The sequence below is a fragment of the Phoxinus phoxinus genome, assembly GCF_949152265.1.
Source record: "Phoxinus phoxinus genome assembly, chromosome: 14".
NCBI classification, from domain to species: Eukaryota; Metazoa; Chordata; class Actinopteri; order Cypriniformes; family Leuciscidae; genus Phoxinus; species Phoxinus phoxinus.
The window spans coordinates 8,316,838-8,333,910 of NC_136889.1; the positions used below are offsets into that span (position 1 = coordinate 8,316,838).

General features: G+C 36.6%; 2 protein-coding genes across 7 annotated transcripts in view; both read right to left on the reverse strand.

The window, feature by feature from the left end:
• Positions 1-1,671, reverse strand: part of sema4ga (sema domain, immunoglobulin domain (Ig), transmembrane domain (TM) and short cytoplasmic domain, (semaphorin) 4Ga) — a 34,314-nt gene extending 32,643 nt beyond the window's left edge. Inside the window, exon 1 of the mRNA XM_079635982.1 lies at positions 1,475-1,671. The gene's annotated coding sequence lies outside the window, so the exon portion shown is untranslated. The remainder of the gene's footprint in view (positions 1-1,474) is intronic.
• Positions 1,672-2,045: 374 nt separating this feature from the next.
• slf2 (SMC5-SMC6 complex localization factor 2) lies at positions 2,046-16,670 on the reverse strand. Of its 6 annotated transcripts, none has more exons than XM_079635976.1 (22): positions 16,571-16,670; positions 15,959-16,004; positions 15,698-15,783; positions 14,247-14,638; positions 13,184-13,393; positions 13,063-13,096; positions 11,973-12,949; positions 11,763-11,842; positions 9,555-9,665; positions 9,108-9,275; positions 8,667-8,769; positions 7,687-7,774; positions 7,457-7,598; positions 7,246-7,345; positions 6,949-7,125; positions 6,606-6,700; positions 6,378-6,465; positions 6,026-6,133; positions 5,829-5,906; positions 4,432-4,518; positions 4,256-4,324; positions 2,046-3,265 (listed from the first exon to the last, which is right to left on the reverse strand). In XM_079635976.1, exons 3-22 carry the CDS (start codon positions 15,732-15,734, stop codon positions 2,711-2,713), a joined length of 3,699 nt encoding a protein of 1,232 aa, XP_079492102.1. In that variant the 5' UTR covers positions 15,735-15,783; positions 15,959-16,004; positions 16,571-16,670; the 3' UTR covers positions 2,046-2,710. The 6 variants fall into 6 exon arrangements, with proteins under 6 accessions (XP_079492102.1, XP_079492105.1, XP_079492106.1 ...); XM_079635979.1 differs by lacking the exon at positions 15,698-15,783 and adding an exon at positions 15,575-15,659 and having other exon boundaries at positions 16,571-16,663; XM_079635980.1 differs by lacking the exon at positions 15,698-15,783 and adding an exon at positions 15,575-15,659 and having other exon boundaries at positions 16,317-16,648.
• Positions 16,671-17,073: the final 403 nt, after the last annotated feature.

Genomic DNA, 17,073 nt, shown 5'->3' on the forward strand with positions numbered 1-17,073 from the left:
ATGCTTGACAAGTACATTCTGCTACTGGTGTGTCGCTAAAAGACTTTCTTCTCCCAGCTGTCATTTAAATTGGACAGTTAAATGTGTTTGTGCCAGAGAAACTGCCCAGATAATGTTCACTGTCAGGTGAGTAATACTTGTGCATTAATCTGAATAAACGCAGACATGTCCACATCTTTCTGTCACGCTTTCACATCACATACCAGTAGCCTGAAGTAGCCTATCTCTCAGTCATATGCCCTTTAACACAGTTTAATGGTTAACTTTTAATGAACTGCTCTTTGTCAGAAATATTTTACATTGTATGGCAAGCTATTCTCACATGTATTCCCAGAAATAAACTATTTCTCACTAAAAGCGATACATAGTTACTAATGTAACTATTCACTTCCTACTAGTACGTTTTCCAAATGTAGCTTTTTCCTATTCTGTTTACTCTTGTATGTATACTTGCAACCATTTGCTAGCTCTTAATACTTTACCACTAGTCACTTACTAATACTACAAATGAGTATTACATTTTTACTGGTAACAAATAGCAAATTCAGTGGAGATATGATTCAGATATTGATAATTCTAATTGCTCTTGCCACATATTTTAGTTTTGTATGTTTAACCATTACATATTTCTTATAATTACCAATATATATGTTTTTCCCAAATTTATGAGAAATTAGTATATATCCTGACTGTTACCAGTAACATTTTATCTCACCAGTTAATTGTTTTACTTATTATTAGTGTATTTCAAACTCATTTGTTTTCATTAGCATTTTAAAATGTTTAGTAATTTGCTGTTTGTTGTTGTGTGGTATGTTTTATTGGTTCTAAGTTTTTTATTATTTTGTTTATTCTTTCTGTACAGCACTTTGGTTTCCACATTGTGGTGTTGAAAGTGCTTTACAAATAATGTTTGATTTGAGTTATATGAAATGACTAGTCAGATTGGAAGTTCAATCAAAAACCTAACTAGCAAGAATACAATTTGAATACCCAGTATTGTCTAATAAATAGTAGTGTCTGTCCAAGTAGTATTAGGAAGACTATAAATTCTAGTAAATATTTTAGTAGTTAGAAACAATTTAAAATAGTTACTTGTCACTACTGGGATTAGTGACTGGTATTAAAAAAATAAGCATGAGTGAATAATTTAATACTAGTAAAACAGAAAATGGTGCAATTGGATTTCTTCCTAATAATTAAGCACTAGTAAAACAATTCTTTTTAAGGAATAAATGTTAAAGCGGCTTGCCATATACGGTGGCATTTCGTCTGTGTAAAATTATAATTTCCAGCTTTTTCGTGTCATCTATATGATGTTGTCTTCACTCAACAACATGTAAGAGACTTCATACTGATCTGTCGGAAAGAACTTCACTTTCGTGCGAAGCTCACCATTAAGGTACAGACGTGCATTATCGACAACAAATATCACAAAAAGAAAAAGTGTTTAGTATGAAAGTGGTCTACTTACTGAAATACCTTTCGTCACAACCCGTCCAAAAACGTAGGAAAGTCGGCTAGTAGTTACTGTAAAGCCGAGTAACGTGAGAAAGAGCAGAGGCACACCGAATGAACTCAGCTGTGTGATAGTCTCTGTGCTGAGCGTGCCCGCGCGCGAGCCTCGTCACTCGTCACAGGTATAGCTACTGTACGCCCTCCTGCGACACCATCTCACAATACGCTCGAACAACAAACATATTGGTGAAAAAAACATTTGGGCTACCGCATTCCTTCGCTATCTATTGGATAAAGCACGCTTACACAATTATAATAATAAACAAGAGCACTGTTAAAACATGCAGTCTGTTCACTGTGTTGAATATGTTGTTGGAAAAAAGATCAAAGAACATGATAGACTGATGCTCACCACAAAACACAATTGTGAATATCCATGAAAGAACCATGCCTTCTTTTTTAAAATCATACGTTGTTGCTCCGTGAACACCACCATTTGGAAGAGATGAACAATGGAAGACTATGATGTAAACACTTGTAAGACCTGGTCTTGAGTGTGAGTGGAAACACACAGATCCCCTTTTTTTATCAGAACAAGTATTTATTTTCATAAAAAATAACCAAAGGATTTGTTATCTTTTTAAGAAATACAGCCTTTTAAAATAATTAATCCTTATGATAAACATCACTGTGAATTTTTCTTTTTTGAGGAAGACTGGATTGCCAACAACAAAGTAATAATAAAAATACACTATACCTAATGGGATGCTTAAACATCCGGACACCTACAGAAAAAGTTGACAATGATTTAAGCCCTTGCTTTTGCTGTTATATTGTCTGGATAAAGATACCCCTGGTTTTTGGCAAACTAAAAAAAATAAAGGAATAGATTACACAGCAGCATAAAGAGCAGATCCTGAAAACTACCATTGTGCACATTAACCTAATAGATGTTTCAAAAAATGAAATATATGTACATAAAAAATGTTTAAGCTCTCCTTTTCAGAAAAACCAGGGCCAAACATTTAATAATAAACCTCATTTCTTAAGAGACGAACCTTGTAAAAAAAATTATGCTCAGAATATATATTATAAACAAGATGTAAACAACTACAAGCATCACATGTGTCACTGAAAGACTATAACTATTCATTAATGGAAAAGTCCTTAAATAATGTGCATATGAATGGAGGGCAACAAAAGTGTGGTGTAAAATTCTAACATGACCTGAGAATCTTTCAACTATTCTTTCTCAAGATTCCTTCGAATTCAAATACATCTCCTCGCAAATCCCTTCCTCCATTCCCTCTTTCATCTCCTCATCTTTCTCTAACAAGTCCTCGAGCTCCTCTAATGTCTCAGTGTTTTCTTCTACAGGTATGTGCTTTCGGTCTTCTTCATGAGGCTCTTCATCTTTAAGAAGCTCCTCCTCTCGGTTCATGAGATCATCGTCGTCGTCATTCTCTAAGTCTTCGTGACTTTCAAACAGCTTTTCATCAGATATTTCTTCCAACTTTGCATCATCACCTAGCTGTTGCTTTGACTCTTCACTTTTCTCCTCTACATTGCTGATGTCCTCCACACAATAGTCATTGCCTCGTTCCATCTTCTCCTCACACTCTTTTGGCAAGTCCTCATCTTCCTTTTTGCTCTCAGCATCTTCGTCTGACTCTGAACCGCTCCACTCCGCGGTTAGAGTTTCTTCTGTACTCACTGAAGTGTCTTGTGCTTTGATGCAGGACTGGCCCGGAGGACTGCTGGGCATCTCGTCCTCTGGTGGGGGCTTCCAATAATCATACAGCTTTCCCTGTGAATTACACAAGAGGCCAACTGAAGAGATAATCCACAAAAAAATGAAAATGCAGTCATTATTTACTCACCCTCAACTGTCATGCCAAACCTGCATGACTTTCTTACTTCCATGCAACACGAAAGGAAAAAATTGGTAGAACATTCTGGCTTCTTTTTTCCCCATTCAATTAACCGTATGATAAAAGTAGAGCATATGAAAACTATATTCTTAGTGGCCATTCATACAGAAAGCGTTTAAAAAGCTACTTTTTAACTTGAATGCTAAATTTTTAGGATGCAGTGTCATGAACAGGATGCTGTAAAAGACACCAACACAACAGTCAAACATATCTGTCTGGCACATGTTTGTATAGAAAAACAAACAAAAAGCAAAGCAGTGAAATTCAAAAACACGTTCTGTGTGTACGGCCCCCCTAAGTCTTTCAAAGTCATGCAATAGCTTTGTATGAGTTTCACTGAATATCTTGAAGTTAGCTCCAGCATCAACCAGATTCAATCTATAAATAGCTTAAAACGGGTTTGTGATCAACTGATTTATTGAACACAGATTTTCAGCTAATTCTGTTCCTCACACAAAGCCATCATATAGTAAGAAAATAGAACAAAAGTCATATGGACCACTTTTATGATGATTTTATGGTGCTTTTGCTAGTTTTTTTTTTGTTTTTTTTAAGCTTGAAGAGCGACCAGGACGTTTTTAAAAAGTCTCCTTTTGTGTTATAGAAAACAATATAGTGATTAGGTTTAGGAAAAAAAATAAGGGTGAGTCAATAACAGGACTTCTATTTTAAGTGAACTATTCTTGGTAATGCATGACCGTTAAAAAGACATCACTGACTTAACACATTCTTCAATCTTCAAACAATGTCACTAATTCTTCCAGAATGACATTTTAGCTGAAGTCTCCCTGCTGCTTGAATTATGAAAAGACAACTAAAAGTAAGAGCTTTCATCTGCATCAGTTGCCTGTATTCTTTCACATTACCTCTTGAGGCCTTGTTCGTCTGAGAAGCACCTGCCACTTTGTGTATATTCTTGCCACAAAGTCTTTCACCTACAGAAGAAAAGACAAAAAAAACCCCACTGCCAATAAAAATTTGAATCCCTTTGATATCAGCAGAATGAGGAATTCTCAGAGAACAGAATAAAGCTGTTCTTCACCTTGCTTCTGTACAGCATTTTCTCGCTCTCCCTTATGTCACACTTAATGTGCTTCTCCAGCTGAGAAGAAAGACTCTGCAGATCATTCTGGCAGTGAAAGAGGGCTAAAGTTAGTCCAGTTAAGAAAACAGACAAGAAAGCACAGTCAGATGTGCTTTACTTCATTTAAACAATATTGAGACTAAATTAGACCCCTGATGCATTACGCTTTTGCACTTGGATTCAATTGACATTTGCATAATAACACTGACAACCACTTTCCTACACTTTCAGCTCCATGTCTCCCGTAGCACTTCATATCATCTTACAAAATCAAAAAGTTTCAAATGAAATCAATATATTATATTATTTAGTAAGCAGTTGTGTAATAAGATGATGGACAGTCAGCCCCTTAAGGATGATACAAGATCAAACAAGTTCTACTCACCCTGTTGGGTTTATTTCACCATAATGACCATCTAACTATACATTGTCTCTCTATAGATAGACTATACAATTAAAATTATAATACATCATTATTCCTTGTCTTCATGTAGTGAAATACAACCTTGATATTATTTAACAATTTTGACTGTTACTGTTTATAAATCACCCTGTTCTTCTTAAAATCAGATTTTAATCACCCTGTTCTTTAGTACACTGTAGTGTGCGTACTGTAAAAAAAAGTGCAACCTGTTTATCTCTAATAAGTAACAATTACTTTTGAAATTGGTTTTATTTTTCATCTAGTAAAGCCATTTTAGAGAAAACATCCAAATATTGACATACTGTATTGAATAGTCAAAAATTGTCAAGAAAATTTATAGTTGAGACCGATATTATTCAAGATATAATTAGAAATACTTTTTTTTTTAAAAGAGAGAGAGACCTGGAAAGAAAGGCAATACACTCATGCATACTGAACCACACCTCTCCAAACATCACCATTCTAGTCAGTAAAATCATCCCTCACTTAAATTCACACAACTCCTTTCTCTTTAGTGAGTAAAATAAGTTATATTCATAATTGGTCCCTGAGGGTGAGAGTGGTACCAGAAGACAGAGTAGGGCTGTGTCCACTGACAGGGTCTTTCTGTGACTGATTCATTAACACTGCTCCTTTATGAGTGCACTGTAAAATAAGGTTGGTTGGGGGGTAAATCTATTCACAGACGCATCACGATTCTTCTGGATCGATCCACAAAAAATCTGAATATGATTTCTAAACCCATTATTAATAATTCTGATGGATGGAAAACTATATTGCCAAACCAAACATGAAAGCGGCACAACAATGAAAATTAAGATACATGGAGAACTGTTTTGGAATTGGAGTTTATCTCCCTGAAACTGAATCAAATTGTGCCGATTGGCTCCCTTACTATAAAATGGTATAAAAACAGAAATTGGACACTTACTCTCTGGGTTGAGGGTAAAAACTCAAAATTGGAGGCTTCATTTGTCAAAGTCAAAAGGCTGTAGCAGAGGTAATATGCCTGTATGAAAGAAGATCATTTATCAGCTTATTAAACTAAGTGGTTTTACTATATCACTCTTGGATATTAAAAAAGTAATGATCCAATAGCTCTCAGCCTTTAGATGACTTTCTGCTCACTTGTTGGTCTAGAGTGGCATCACAGTCCTCTGCTCTCCTTGCAGACCTGAGGACTTTCAGCAGAGATGAGGGACGCATTTGAGGTAGGAAAGGTTTCAGCTCAGATAGCTGGAAAAATACATTGTAAGAAACAAAGATGAGTCAATCTCATTACTTCAAATCTCATTACTTCAAAAATGAAAGAAGTTGGACAAAAGCATGGCCTGCCAAGTGTAGTTGGTGAATGTTACATCTGCATAATTCCATCCATCACAAATCATAAAGCATCTATAGACCATTTGGGTGTTTGGGTCTATAGAGCTAAATTGTCTTAACATTGAAAAGCTGCTAATATTCTATGGATTATTCTCACCGTAAACTCTGTGCCTGAGAGTTTGTAAGTGCAGGTGTGATTCAAAAGCTTTGAGATGATAGACACACTTAGGTGCCGTTTTAATTGCCTGTTGATGAAACAGTAGATGAATAATTACAGAAAGCTCTTACAGTAAACACTGATTCACCCAATTATCTCTATGGTCTACATTAAAAAAAGTCTACGAGTAGAATAAATATTCATTTTGCATTGCAGGTTTTCACTCACTTTCCACGAGTGCTATCTGGCAGAAGATAAACGAGTCTCCTGAGGTTGTGATGATCTTCTGACAAATCAGTCAGAATCTGGCAAGCTTTAGATATCTACACATTTAAAAAAGAGAGAGAAAGCTAAATGTGAGAAAATGAACGGACACTTTTACAAATCTGTCATCATTTTCAGTTTTAACTTTTAATATTCGGAACACAGAATAAGTATGTACCGGTACTGACTTTTACTGCATTTCAGGCTCCAAAATGAAAATTGCTTGGAATGGCATGAGGGAGAGTAAATGATGACAGAATGTTTATTTTTGGGATAACTATGGTGAGTATTTAACACTGTTTCTGACCTGTACATCCCAGTTTGTGATGTTTTTGAGGAGATTCTGAAGCAGGAGGCTGAAGTTTCCAGTTGGTAGCAGCTGAAAATGAGTCTCCAGTCCAATTCTACACACCACCGCCAGAAGCAACAGCAGCTCTTCGTCAGTGTACACTCTCGGACACAGCGCAGTACACAGAGAGAGGTACTGCACGAATAAAATAAAAATACAGGCACAAACAATATTTACAATGACTTATTACATTTGAAGCTTTTTTAGCATTGAACAAACGGATTATAAAAAAATGTTTTCAAATATTTAGCTTGCCTTGAGAACACTCTCTAAATTATGCATTGGTATAGTGGCAGTGTCTTTCATGTCAGATATCACTCTGTCTTGGCTGGTGTCTTCCGGCTGAAAGGCCTCTCTGCCAAAACATACAAATGCATGAAAAAATGCAGACTTAGCATTATTATGAAGCTTTTGCTAATCATGACTTATGTCAAATACTTGAAAGACCAATAAAAAACAAACTCACAAAAGGTCTCCCTCATTAAAAGGGGGTTGTAGGGCATCCAGAGGGAAGAGACTGATGAACGACGCCCCCATGTTCAGGAAAACCAGAGTGATGTCCCGTATAGAGGGTTCCCACACTTTGAAACTTTGGTTGTGGTGTTCAACTACAACACAACAGTCAATTTTACTACTTTATAACTACTACAGGTCAGGTACAGCACAGTTGGCCATTTTGAGGGATTTTGAGCGTACCGATGTTTTGAGCAGCATACAGAGCGATGGTTTGCAGGGACTGCAGGATCAGTGAGGATATGACGGGGTTTGGGTGAACTGACATCATCTGAAAAAAAAAACAATATTGTTATTAGCTGTACATAAATTTAAAAAAAAAAAAATAATTCTAAGTGCCTGTTGTTTATAATTATGAAAAGTATATGATAACACTTTAGTTTAGGGTCCAATTCTCACTATTAACTAGTTGCTTATTACTAGGATATTGGCTGTTTATTAGTACTTGTAAAGTACATATTAATGCCTTATTCTGCATGATCATATTCTACATCCCTTAATCCACCCAATACCTAAACTTAACAACAAAAGTTAGTTAGTTAAAAGTGAGAATTGGACCCTAATCTAAAGTGTGACCAAACAAATGCAATTAATTTAATTAATTTTGTAAGATACGAGTTGAGTATGCAAATTTGTATGCATGTTGGAGTGCTACAAGCATAAGCTCTCAGGAAAGTAACCTGACTGTAATGTATACGTTTTGCCAGGTTTAAACATAAATGTCCTAAGGTTATGCAGGTTTCCTATGAGAGAATAAAAGCAGGAATTGACTAAACAAAATGAAACAAGGCACATTTTATAACTCAAGTCAGATGTATATCATGGAAACAGCGTGCCCTTAAACTGCAATAAATTCATATAACAATACAAAATGAAAGCTGAAAATAAATATATTACTAATACAGCTTATATATATTACTAATACAGCTTATTAAAAAAAAAAAGATCAACAGATCAAAACCAGGTCAAAAACATTTACACATTATGCATGAGACAAAACATAAAGTGTCCCCAAAAAGTATTAGATAACAAAATATAAAGTAGCATTTCATTTTTAAGTGTGGTTTAAGTTTTTTTGGGCCACTATACATACTTCCAGATGTTACTGACTAAGCATACAGTGTTTACAGGACAGAAAATATGAGGAAAGAGGATGATTTTACCTGGAAAAGCCAACATGTAACCTCAGGCTGACAAGGGAAAGAAAAATAGGCTTTCCTCAACAAGCCAGCACTGATCAGAGACAACACATGTTCAGTACGGGCCCTATAGAAAAAGAATCAAAACATTCATATAGCAAGCAGAACTTAAGCCTCTCTTTCATTTTACTCCCTTTTCACACAAATATTAATAACAACAAATTCTCATTCTTTGAGAAGTGAACACACTAAAAAAACTGATATTGAGTTTACGGTGTCTGATTAGTAACAATGGCAAATTACAGATTTCAATAGAAGAATCAATAAATTAGGTTTTTTTTGTCGCATTTAAAAAATGAGCACATTTTGATATTTTTAACACCTTTTTTACTGGTCTCATACAAGCAACAGAAAACTGGATATGACTTGTGTTCAGGTACAGTGTCAAATTTTTGCCAGCCTTACTGAAGGAGGATTTGTTGTGATCTGTTGTGCGGAGTCACGCTAATCTTCCTCAGGTCCAGTGTCTGGTGGTTGAAGAGTCGACCAAACTTAGAAGGAATGAATACTTCCTCTCCTGGGTGGATGTCCCTGATGGCACATGAGGCTACCGAGAACTTTTGCAAAAATTCCCTAAAAATGTAAAAAAAAATATTCACAGATTAATGATAAATATCCAAGAGGCTGACAATATTCTACATAACACTAAGCAGCATACATATTCAAACTATATTTATGCACATTTACATATATATATATAAATAATATATGAACTCTAAACAAATTCTACTGTAAAACATAAAAAAAGATTAAATGATAAAAGCCTTTTGGGGGGGGTGTTGAGTCATTAATAAACACTGGATTTGAAAAGCAAATGGTGTGAATGAAGCCAGCCAGCCATTAACAAAATACCTTTGCTCAAGTGAGATGTCTTCCTCTTTGTTTTCACAGTTCTCATCCTCATATAAATTCAGCAGATCCTCTTCACATGGCTCAAGTAATTGTCTCTCAAACTCTTTTGACCTGTGTATTAAAATTAATAACATTTTTAAAGTGAGTCAAGTAATTAGACATTTATTAGGGTGAGACTGTAAGCTAAATGCAGCGTGCTTCGTCTTGACAAATTCTGTCATGGCATAATCATAGGTCTGTGAGACTGACGGTATGAATGAACAACATCTGTGGATTTTACACACCCAAAGTGTTACTGTCAGCCAGAATGCCTGACATCAATACAGCAAGAGTACTTGGAAGAATAAGTGAATTAGGACTATACGATTACATTTTCAGAAGAAAACAAATGTTGTGACTGGTGTTTTTGGTAGTTTCCAGCACATTACTAGTGTTTCTAGGATTGGTTCTAATATTGTCTCGGTCACTCACAGGACAGCCTTGTCTGGGCAGCTGCTTAAAATTGTTCAAAGTCAAAAGAACCCACCTAAGTCTTTATGATAGTATGGTACCTAGATATGATTTGAGTATCTCCTTTAATGTAAACTAATGAAATTTTTATGTGGTCTTATTGTCTACCAGGCAAAAAACATAAGTTTGATGACTGCATTGTTGATTTGAGGTATAATTCATGTCTGTAGTCAAGAGTTATACCAGTTTAATACTTAGACTTATGAGTTTTGTCCCTATATCTAAATACTAGTAATGTAAAGACATGTAAAGATAGTTCGGTCAAAAATGAAAATTATGTCATCATTTACTCACCCTCATGATGTTCCAACCTATGAGACTTTTAATTCATCTTCAGAACACAAATTAAGATATTTTTAACGAAACCTGATATTTTAGTCCCTCCATTAAAAATCAACTCCACATCAAAAAGTGTATAGAGTTTGCAAAATAAATCCACATGTTGTGTAAACCAACACATACATGTAGAGCACATCAAATTTGGTAAACACGCTTACCGTACTTGATAAGGTTTGTTCTTGTGTATCTGCAAGTAGGTTTGAGCTTCAGTTTACTATATTTGATGTGCTCCATCATATAAGGCCCTGTTTACACCTGGTATTAAGAAGCATTTTTGTCAATCGGATCACAAGTGGGCGATGCTAAATACATGTGTACACGGGGTTTAAAACATTTTGAGCTGGTCCACTTTCAACCACTTCCAGAGATAGTCAAAAAACGCATTTGACCGGATTGCTTTCGTAGTGTAAACCCTCATGTGGTCAAATGCGTTCGAACAACCACAAAAGACTGCCTACTGACCTAATGCGTAAACATTATGGGAAGCGAGCTAGCCAGACAGGATTTAAACTTTGTCAGCTGAAGACCAAAGTTTGGTTTGAAGACGTAAAACATACCAAGCACAATGTTCTCTCACCATTCCTGTTTTCTAACACACACTCACTGCGTTAGACGTGATTTTGTAGCTATCAGAGCAGAAACTAAATCTGCTGTTCTTCCGGGTGTTTTTCTGCCGTGTTTATCTGTAAATTATGCAAGCTTATTTTGTCCATTAGCTCGAAAGATCTGAAAAGGCACATACATTTACAAAGACCCTTGAGATTTATCTATGAGATTTACATAGACCCTCCCCTCAAAGAAATCCGGACAGAAGTGGTCGAACGTGGACAAAAGAGGTGGATTAAAACACCAGGTGTAAACGGGTATGTGTCTCCCTCGTCAACTTGGGATCCGATCAACCAAAACAAATCTTAATACCAGGTGTAAACAGGACCTAAGTGTGCTGATCAATGTTTGTGTGAATAGTGAATAAAGGTCTAAATTAAATCTGTTCATCATCTATTCTAAAGTGACCGTGTCTCTTCTGAAGATTTTTATTAAACTGCTCGATTCATATGGATTTCTTTTATAATCTTTGACGTTATGTTTGGTGGAATGTACTTTCAATAGAGAGATATAAAGTTTTGATTAATTGTGTTTAAAAGATGAAGTCTTTGGGTTTGGAACGATATGAAAGCGAGTAAATGACATATTTCACATTTTTAGGTGAACTATCCTTCCAATAGCAAAGCTTGCCTTAGTAAACACCACTGGCATCAACATTGATAGTTTGACCTCTCAATCATTGAAATTCAAAGCACTACAGCCATCCAAGGGCTGGCAAGCACAAAATAAGAAACACTGGGTTTTCAAACCAACCTCTGATATTGTTCCTTCTCTTGCAGCATCTGCTCCAGTGTATTTATATAACTAACGGCTTTGGTTTTCACTGCCTCAGGCTAATACAGATGGAGGAAGAAAAAAGAAAATGTGTTTTTTTTTTTTGGGGGGGGGAAGATCAGCCATGTCAAAGATTGATTAATGGCACATGAGGTCATTATGTGTTTTTCTGAATATTCTTAGACTTACTGCTGCTTTTTTGACCGGTGTGTTGGGCTCTGAGAAAGCATCTTTTTCGGGAGTTGCCGGCACACGGACACTCCAAGCCAGGATGTCCCGCAGGGATGGCAGCTGCTCATCTTCATGACTACTGCTATTGCTGCTCAGGCTGATAGCACAGCGTTCTCTCAACTCATCGCCCGAGTCGTCTCCCAGCTCAATATCTAAGGGATCTTTCCACTGGGGGCAGCACTTCTGTTCTCTTGATCCTTCTACTTTCACCGACGCAGCTGGGCCAGGCATGATAGCCTTGGGGCTGCGTGACTGCTCCACTTTCAACAGTGTTCTTTCATCCGGTTCCATCTTACATGAACTGGCTTGCTCCGCAAAGCTGGGTGATCTTAGATCAGTCTGATGGGGGGATGAGTGAATTTGAACACCCTCCTCATGGCTGGATGAGGGGCTTGTGTGTGTGGAGACAGTACAAATTTCTCTCTCACCATTTGTTTTTTTGTTATGAGTTTTGGCCGATGATAAGCAATAGTCTGGAGTAAAGAGGGTATCGATGTTATCGAACGTCGTGCTTGATTTTGGAGAGACTTTCCGCAAATGCGGTTGGCTGGGTGGAGGTTTGGGATTTTTAGGCATAACATCTTTAGGCTCTGCAGTTGTGGATGATTTAGTGAGTTGAAGTGAGTGAAGTTTGTCACTTCCCGTGTTTGAGTCCTTACATGGTTTAAAAAGCTGCTTGGCGATGTAGGATGAAGGTCTTGGTTTGTTGTTGGTGTTTGATGCGGAAGGCAGCTTTGTAGGGGACTGTTTCTCCTTTATAGTTATAACTGAGTCATTGCTGGACTTCACAAAAGCACGTTTGACAAAATTTAAAGGTGAGGTTATAATGGAAGAGCTGGGGGTGGGTTGGAAATCAACACATGGCCGTTTAATTTCCTTCTCACTGTCTGTACTACCCTCTCTTTTTCTCTTTGCAGTTAAGGACATTCTGCCCTCTGTTGGCAAAAAGGGGTAATTGACATAGAAAGTGAACCAGATTAGTTAAAAAAGTTATCAAATCAACAGCTGGGCAGTATCAGTAATATAACAAAGGGGGAATAATCCTTACCCGGACTAGTCTTCTGTTGAGAGGTGCTTAATTCCTGTAACACAACCAAACAGGGGAAAACAGTATCAGTAGTTTTATTTAATGCCATTTCAGCATCTGTGGCTATCTTCATGAACTGTACCTTCTGTAAGGACATGTTGCTACAATGGGAGGTTTTGTGGTCTCTTTTCTCCAATCTATCTTTTTTCTGATCAGGATGGTGAACGGAGGTCTTGGGTCTCTGCTGGAATGAGCAGGAATTATGGCTCTCAGGATTACGCCTGCGGTGAGAAGGCTGAGGAAGAGTATGTCTCCGATCCTTCACAGCTGACTGAAACAAACCTCCTCCAAGCTGAACACAAAACATCAGAGCATTAATGGTCATGAAGTCAGAATCCAGTAAGCAGACAAGCTATAAAAATGATGACTACAATAACCAAATCCATTTTTTTTTTTTTTTTTGACAAATTCATTTCCAGTACATTGGCCTTCCAGTCAATTGTTGATGATTAGAAAAGACATTTTAAAATAAAAAGAATCATTCTGATTTATGACGGATGCACTAATGAATCATTCAGATTGATATGAGAACCATTTTGACCGATTCACTAAAAAAATTATGATTTTAAAAGAACAATTTTCTCACAAATTGGACAAGTTGCATTCTACATAATAGCAAGATAAAAAGCAAATTAAATATTTTAGATCTGACCATAAATAGAATAAAAATCCACTGCAAAAAAAAATTGCCATGACTTATAAGATTTATTCATTTCCATCACTTTATAATCCCCTCAAATATATTTCAAGAGTATTCAATAGTGCAGAGAACCATGAACATGCAAATGTGTTGTTAAATTATTGAAATGTCAACTTAAATTCTACAGAGGTACTTAAATGTTTATTTATTAATTATTTGGTTTTCCAGAATGTAAAAGTGATGGAAATGAATAAAAAAATTAAAGCCATGGCAAGTTTTTTGGCAGTGATTTTTATCATTATTATGATTTATGCTCATCTCTTAAATATTTCATTAGTTATAGTTTGCGATTGTGTGGGATAAAACATTTCAAATTTGTCATAGGATCCAATTAGGTCAAAAGTGTTCAGCTGACAAATGTTTGGGAATCCCTGCATAAAAAAACATTGTTAGAAATATAGATAACTTAAAAATGCATTAAAAATAAATAAATTGTTGCATTTACCCTCAAGTTTTCATTCAGCTTTTTACTGAGAGCAAAAGAAAGTTCTCGGTCTCTGTTGTAAGTACTGTTCCTTCGCAGATTGTCCTTTTTAACCGTGGGATTAAGAGAGCCATTCTTACTGTTGCCATGGTTTGGTTGTAGTTTTTTCAGAACAACTTTGCAATTCAGAATACCATCCTGTTCTGTTCGCTTGTTGGAGGCTTTGAGTGCAGCTGAAGTGGACTTGTCCCTCTGCTCCAGCTCAGGGTTTTTGGAGGTCGGGATGCATTTAGGCAGTGAGCTCAGGAGTTTTGGAGTCTTCTCAGAAGGTTCAAGACATGGACCACCGGACACAGGAGACGTGGCATCTAAACTGTTGCTTCGTGGTATACCAAGTGGAATAATTTCTTTTACTATAAAATAACAAAAACACACTGTCAGACAAAAAAAAAAAGTGCAAAAGCAACCCCTACATATCAACATGGAAGATGAATCACCTCACAAACCTATATTAAATGTCAGAGCTTTAAGATTGTTAGCTGGCACAAATCAGGCAGGCAAATATTAAAGAGCATTAACATCGTGACAGTTGGCTGGAATACACTACTCAACTTTTTCTAAAAAAAAATTTTTTCCTGATTTGCAGTCTGGAGGAGTCAGCAATAGATGCAGAAAGTCAGTCTATGCAGATTTTGGGTGGTCGGAGCTTAAAAATTGCAGAAAATCATGTAGTGTATGATGAGCAAATTTTAAGCTTATAGTATATATAAGAATAATATTCCATCCAGTCGAAGGATATCAAACATGTTTGATATTTTGAGCCGATTAAAGAACATATTTTGTTTTCATTTGTCACGCGTTTCTGTGCTAATTTGTGGCGTTCAGAACAACTTAAATGTCTGTTAGTGTGTGATTGCCATTTGTTCAGTGTATGATGCCGTTTATCTATTACAAAGTCTGAAAGTGTATGATGCCTGGTGTTTTTAAGTGGCCTTTTCGACATTACCTAGCATGCCATGTAGTGTGTAATATAACCATTTGTGAATGTAAAAGGTCTGCAGATTTCTGGGGTGGCTATGCGAGACTAGGTTTAGAGAGACCGTATCCTTGATTTTATCATTTCAGACACTGTGAAATAGATAAGAGGTGATGCTGCGATGTATATCATGAGAAATTTGACTTTGGATGCTAGTAAATCTATTGTAGGAGACCTCCAAAACAAAATTATGAACCTTTAAAATAGCATATAGGGTCACTTTAAAATCAGTTCCATTAATCATGTAGTGTATTCCAGGGTTATGTCAACAAAATAGTGGACAAAATCTGCAAGCCAATCCATTCAACATTACCATTGTAGCCACCACAGACAGCAGTAAGCCCACAAGCAGACCAACAGATCAGCAGATCAACAGCGGCCCAACACACCAAGCATCCCTGTACAATATATACCACAATCGTGATCTACATCTCACCCATAGAGGTAATGTGCTTCTTGAGGAAACTTGACATTTTATACTGATGTAAAACTGACAGGTGTCTTAAAAGTCTTCTGAGTGATCTGTACAGAGTAAGAAGCATCAAGTGTTAAAACAAGTGAACTTACATGCGTGCATGCAAAAACTATCATTTGTTTAGACAACCAAATCCTGTTTTGTGAAGTATGTGCCATTACACCACAGAGCATAGTACAGCATCTCTACAGAAATAGATGAAAAAGTTTACATTTAACAGACCTGTGCTGCCTACATGCTTCCAGTTTTCTATCAGGTGGGCGTGTGTCTGCAAAGAGAAAGGCAAATGAGGAAACTTTAGCCGCCGGTACTGGGGGTAAAAAAGGAAATACTTTCAGCGCATCACTCTCATTTGTGTTGACTTTCACTATGTGTGCTTTGTAACGTGAATGGGCGGGAACAGAACAGCTAGTATGCTAGTCAAGTCTTGAGAAACGAAAGTACTGGCAACAGTTCGGCGTCAGTTTAAGTCTTCGACCTAGGTTGTTTTAACCGAAGTGTTTGGTGTTTTATGAAAAAAAAAAACATACACAATTTCAAAAAATGCAACCGTAAGTTGGAAGACGCTAACGTTACTTACCATTATGCTCCAGTACGAAGCGTGACACACAGCCAAACGAAAACAATCGTCTGATAAAACACTAACTTTATAAAAAGCGTCTAGTTGATCAGTTCTAAAATTGGTAAAATATACATGTTGCAAGTACACTTGTAAACCACACCGTACTAGCTGTCAAACACCGAGAGTGACGCTGACCGTACACGGCAGTTCAGCTCTGAAAAAGAATAAAATGTATGTAAAACCTTACGAAATAAATTGTATGCGATGCGTACCAGCCCTTGTGGAAGTCTATTTGATACACTCCATAACCATGATGAAAGGTCTGTTGTGTTTGTCGGGAGCCGCCATCTGTAGGTAGGAGGAGCGATGGATGATGTAGTTCACGGAAACGGCCACTAGAGGGCGCTAGGATCGCGCTCCAAAATAAAATAAAAAAACAGTGCAGCAGACAGACCTTTATTTCAGCAGCAAAAATATATATATATATTAAAAATATACAAAAGAGTTATTAGAATTCTCCAAAATATCACTGGAAATTATATAATATATGGCCTTTATTTAGCCTATTAGGCTATTTCGTTTTCTTCTTTTTCCTTTTGCAGCAAATTTTACTGATAATAATAGCCTACACTTTCAAGAAAACTGATGGTTATGCAAAAACCACTGAGTAACTGCAAAACCAGCTGTTCCCAGAAAGTGTTAGTGTTAAACATGCCAAAACAAGAGGTGTGAATTTAAGAGAAACCATGTGACATATAGCTTCATGGAGTCATTT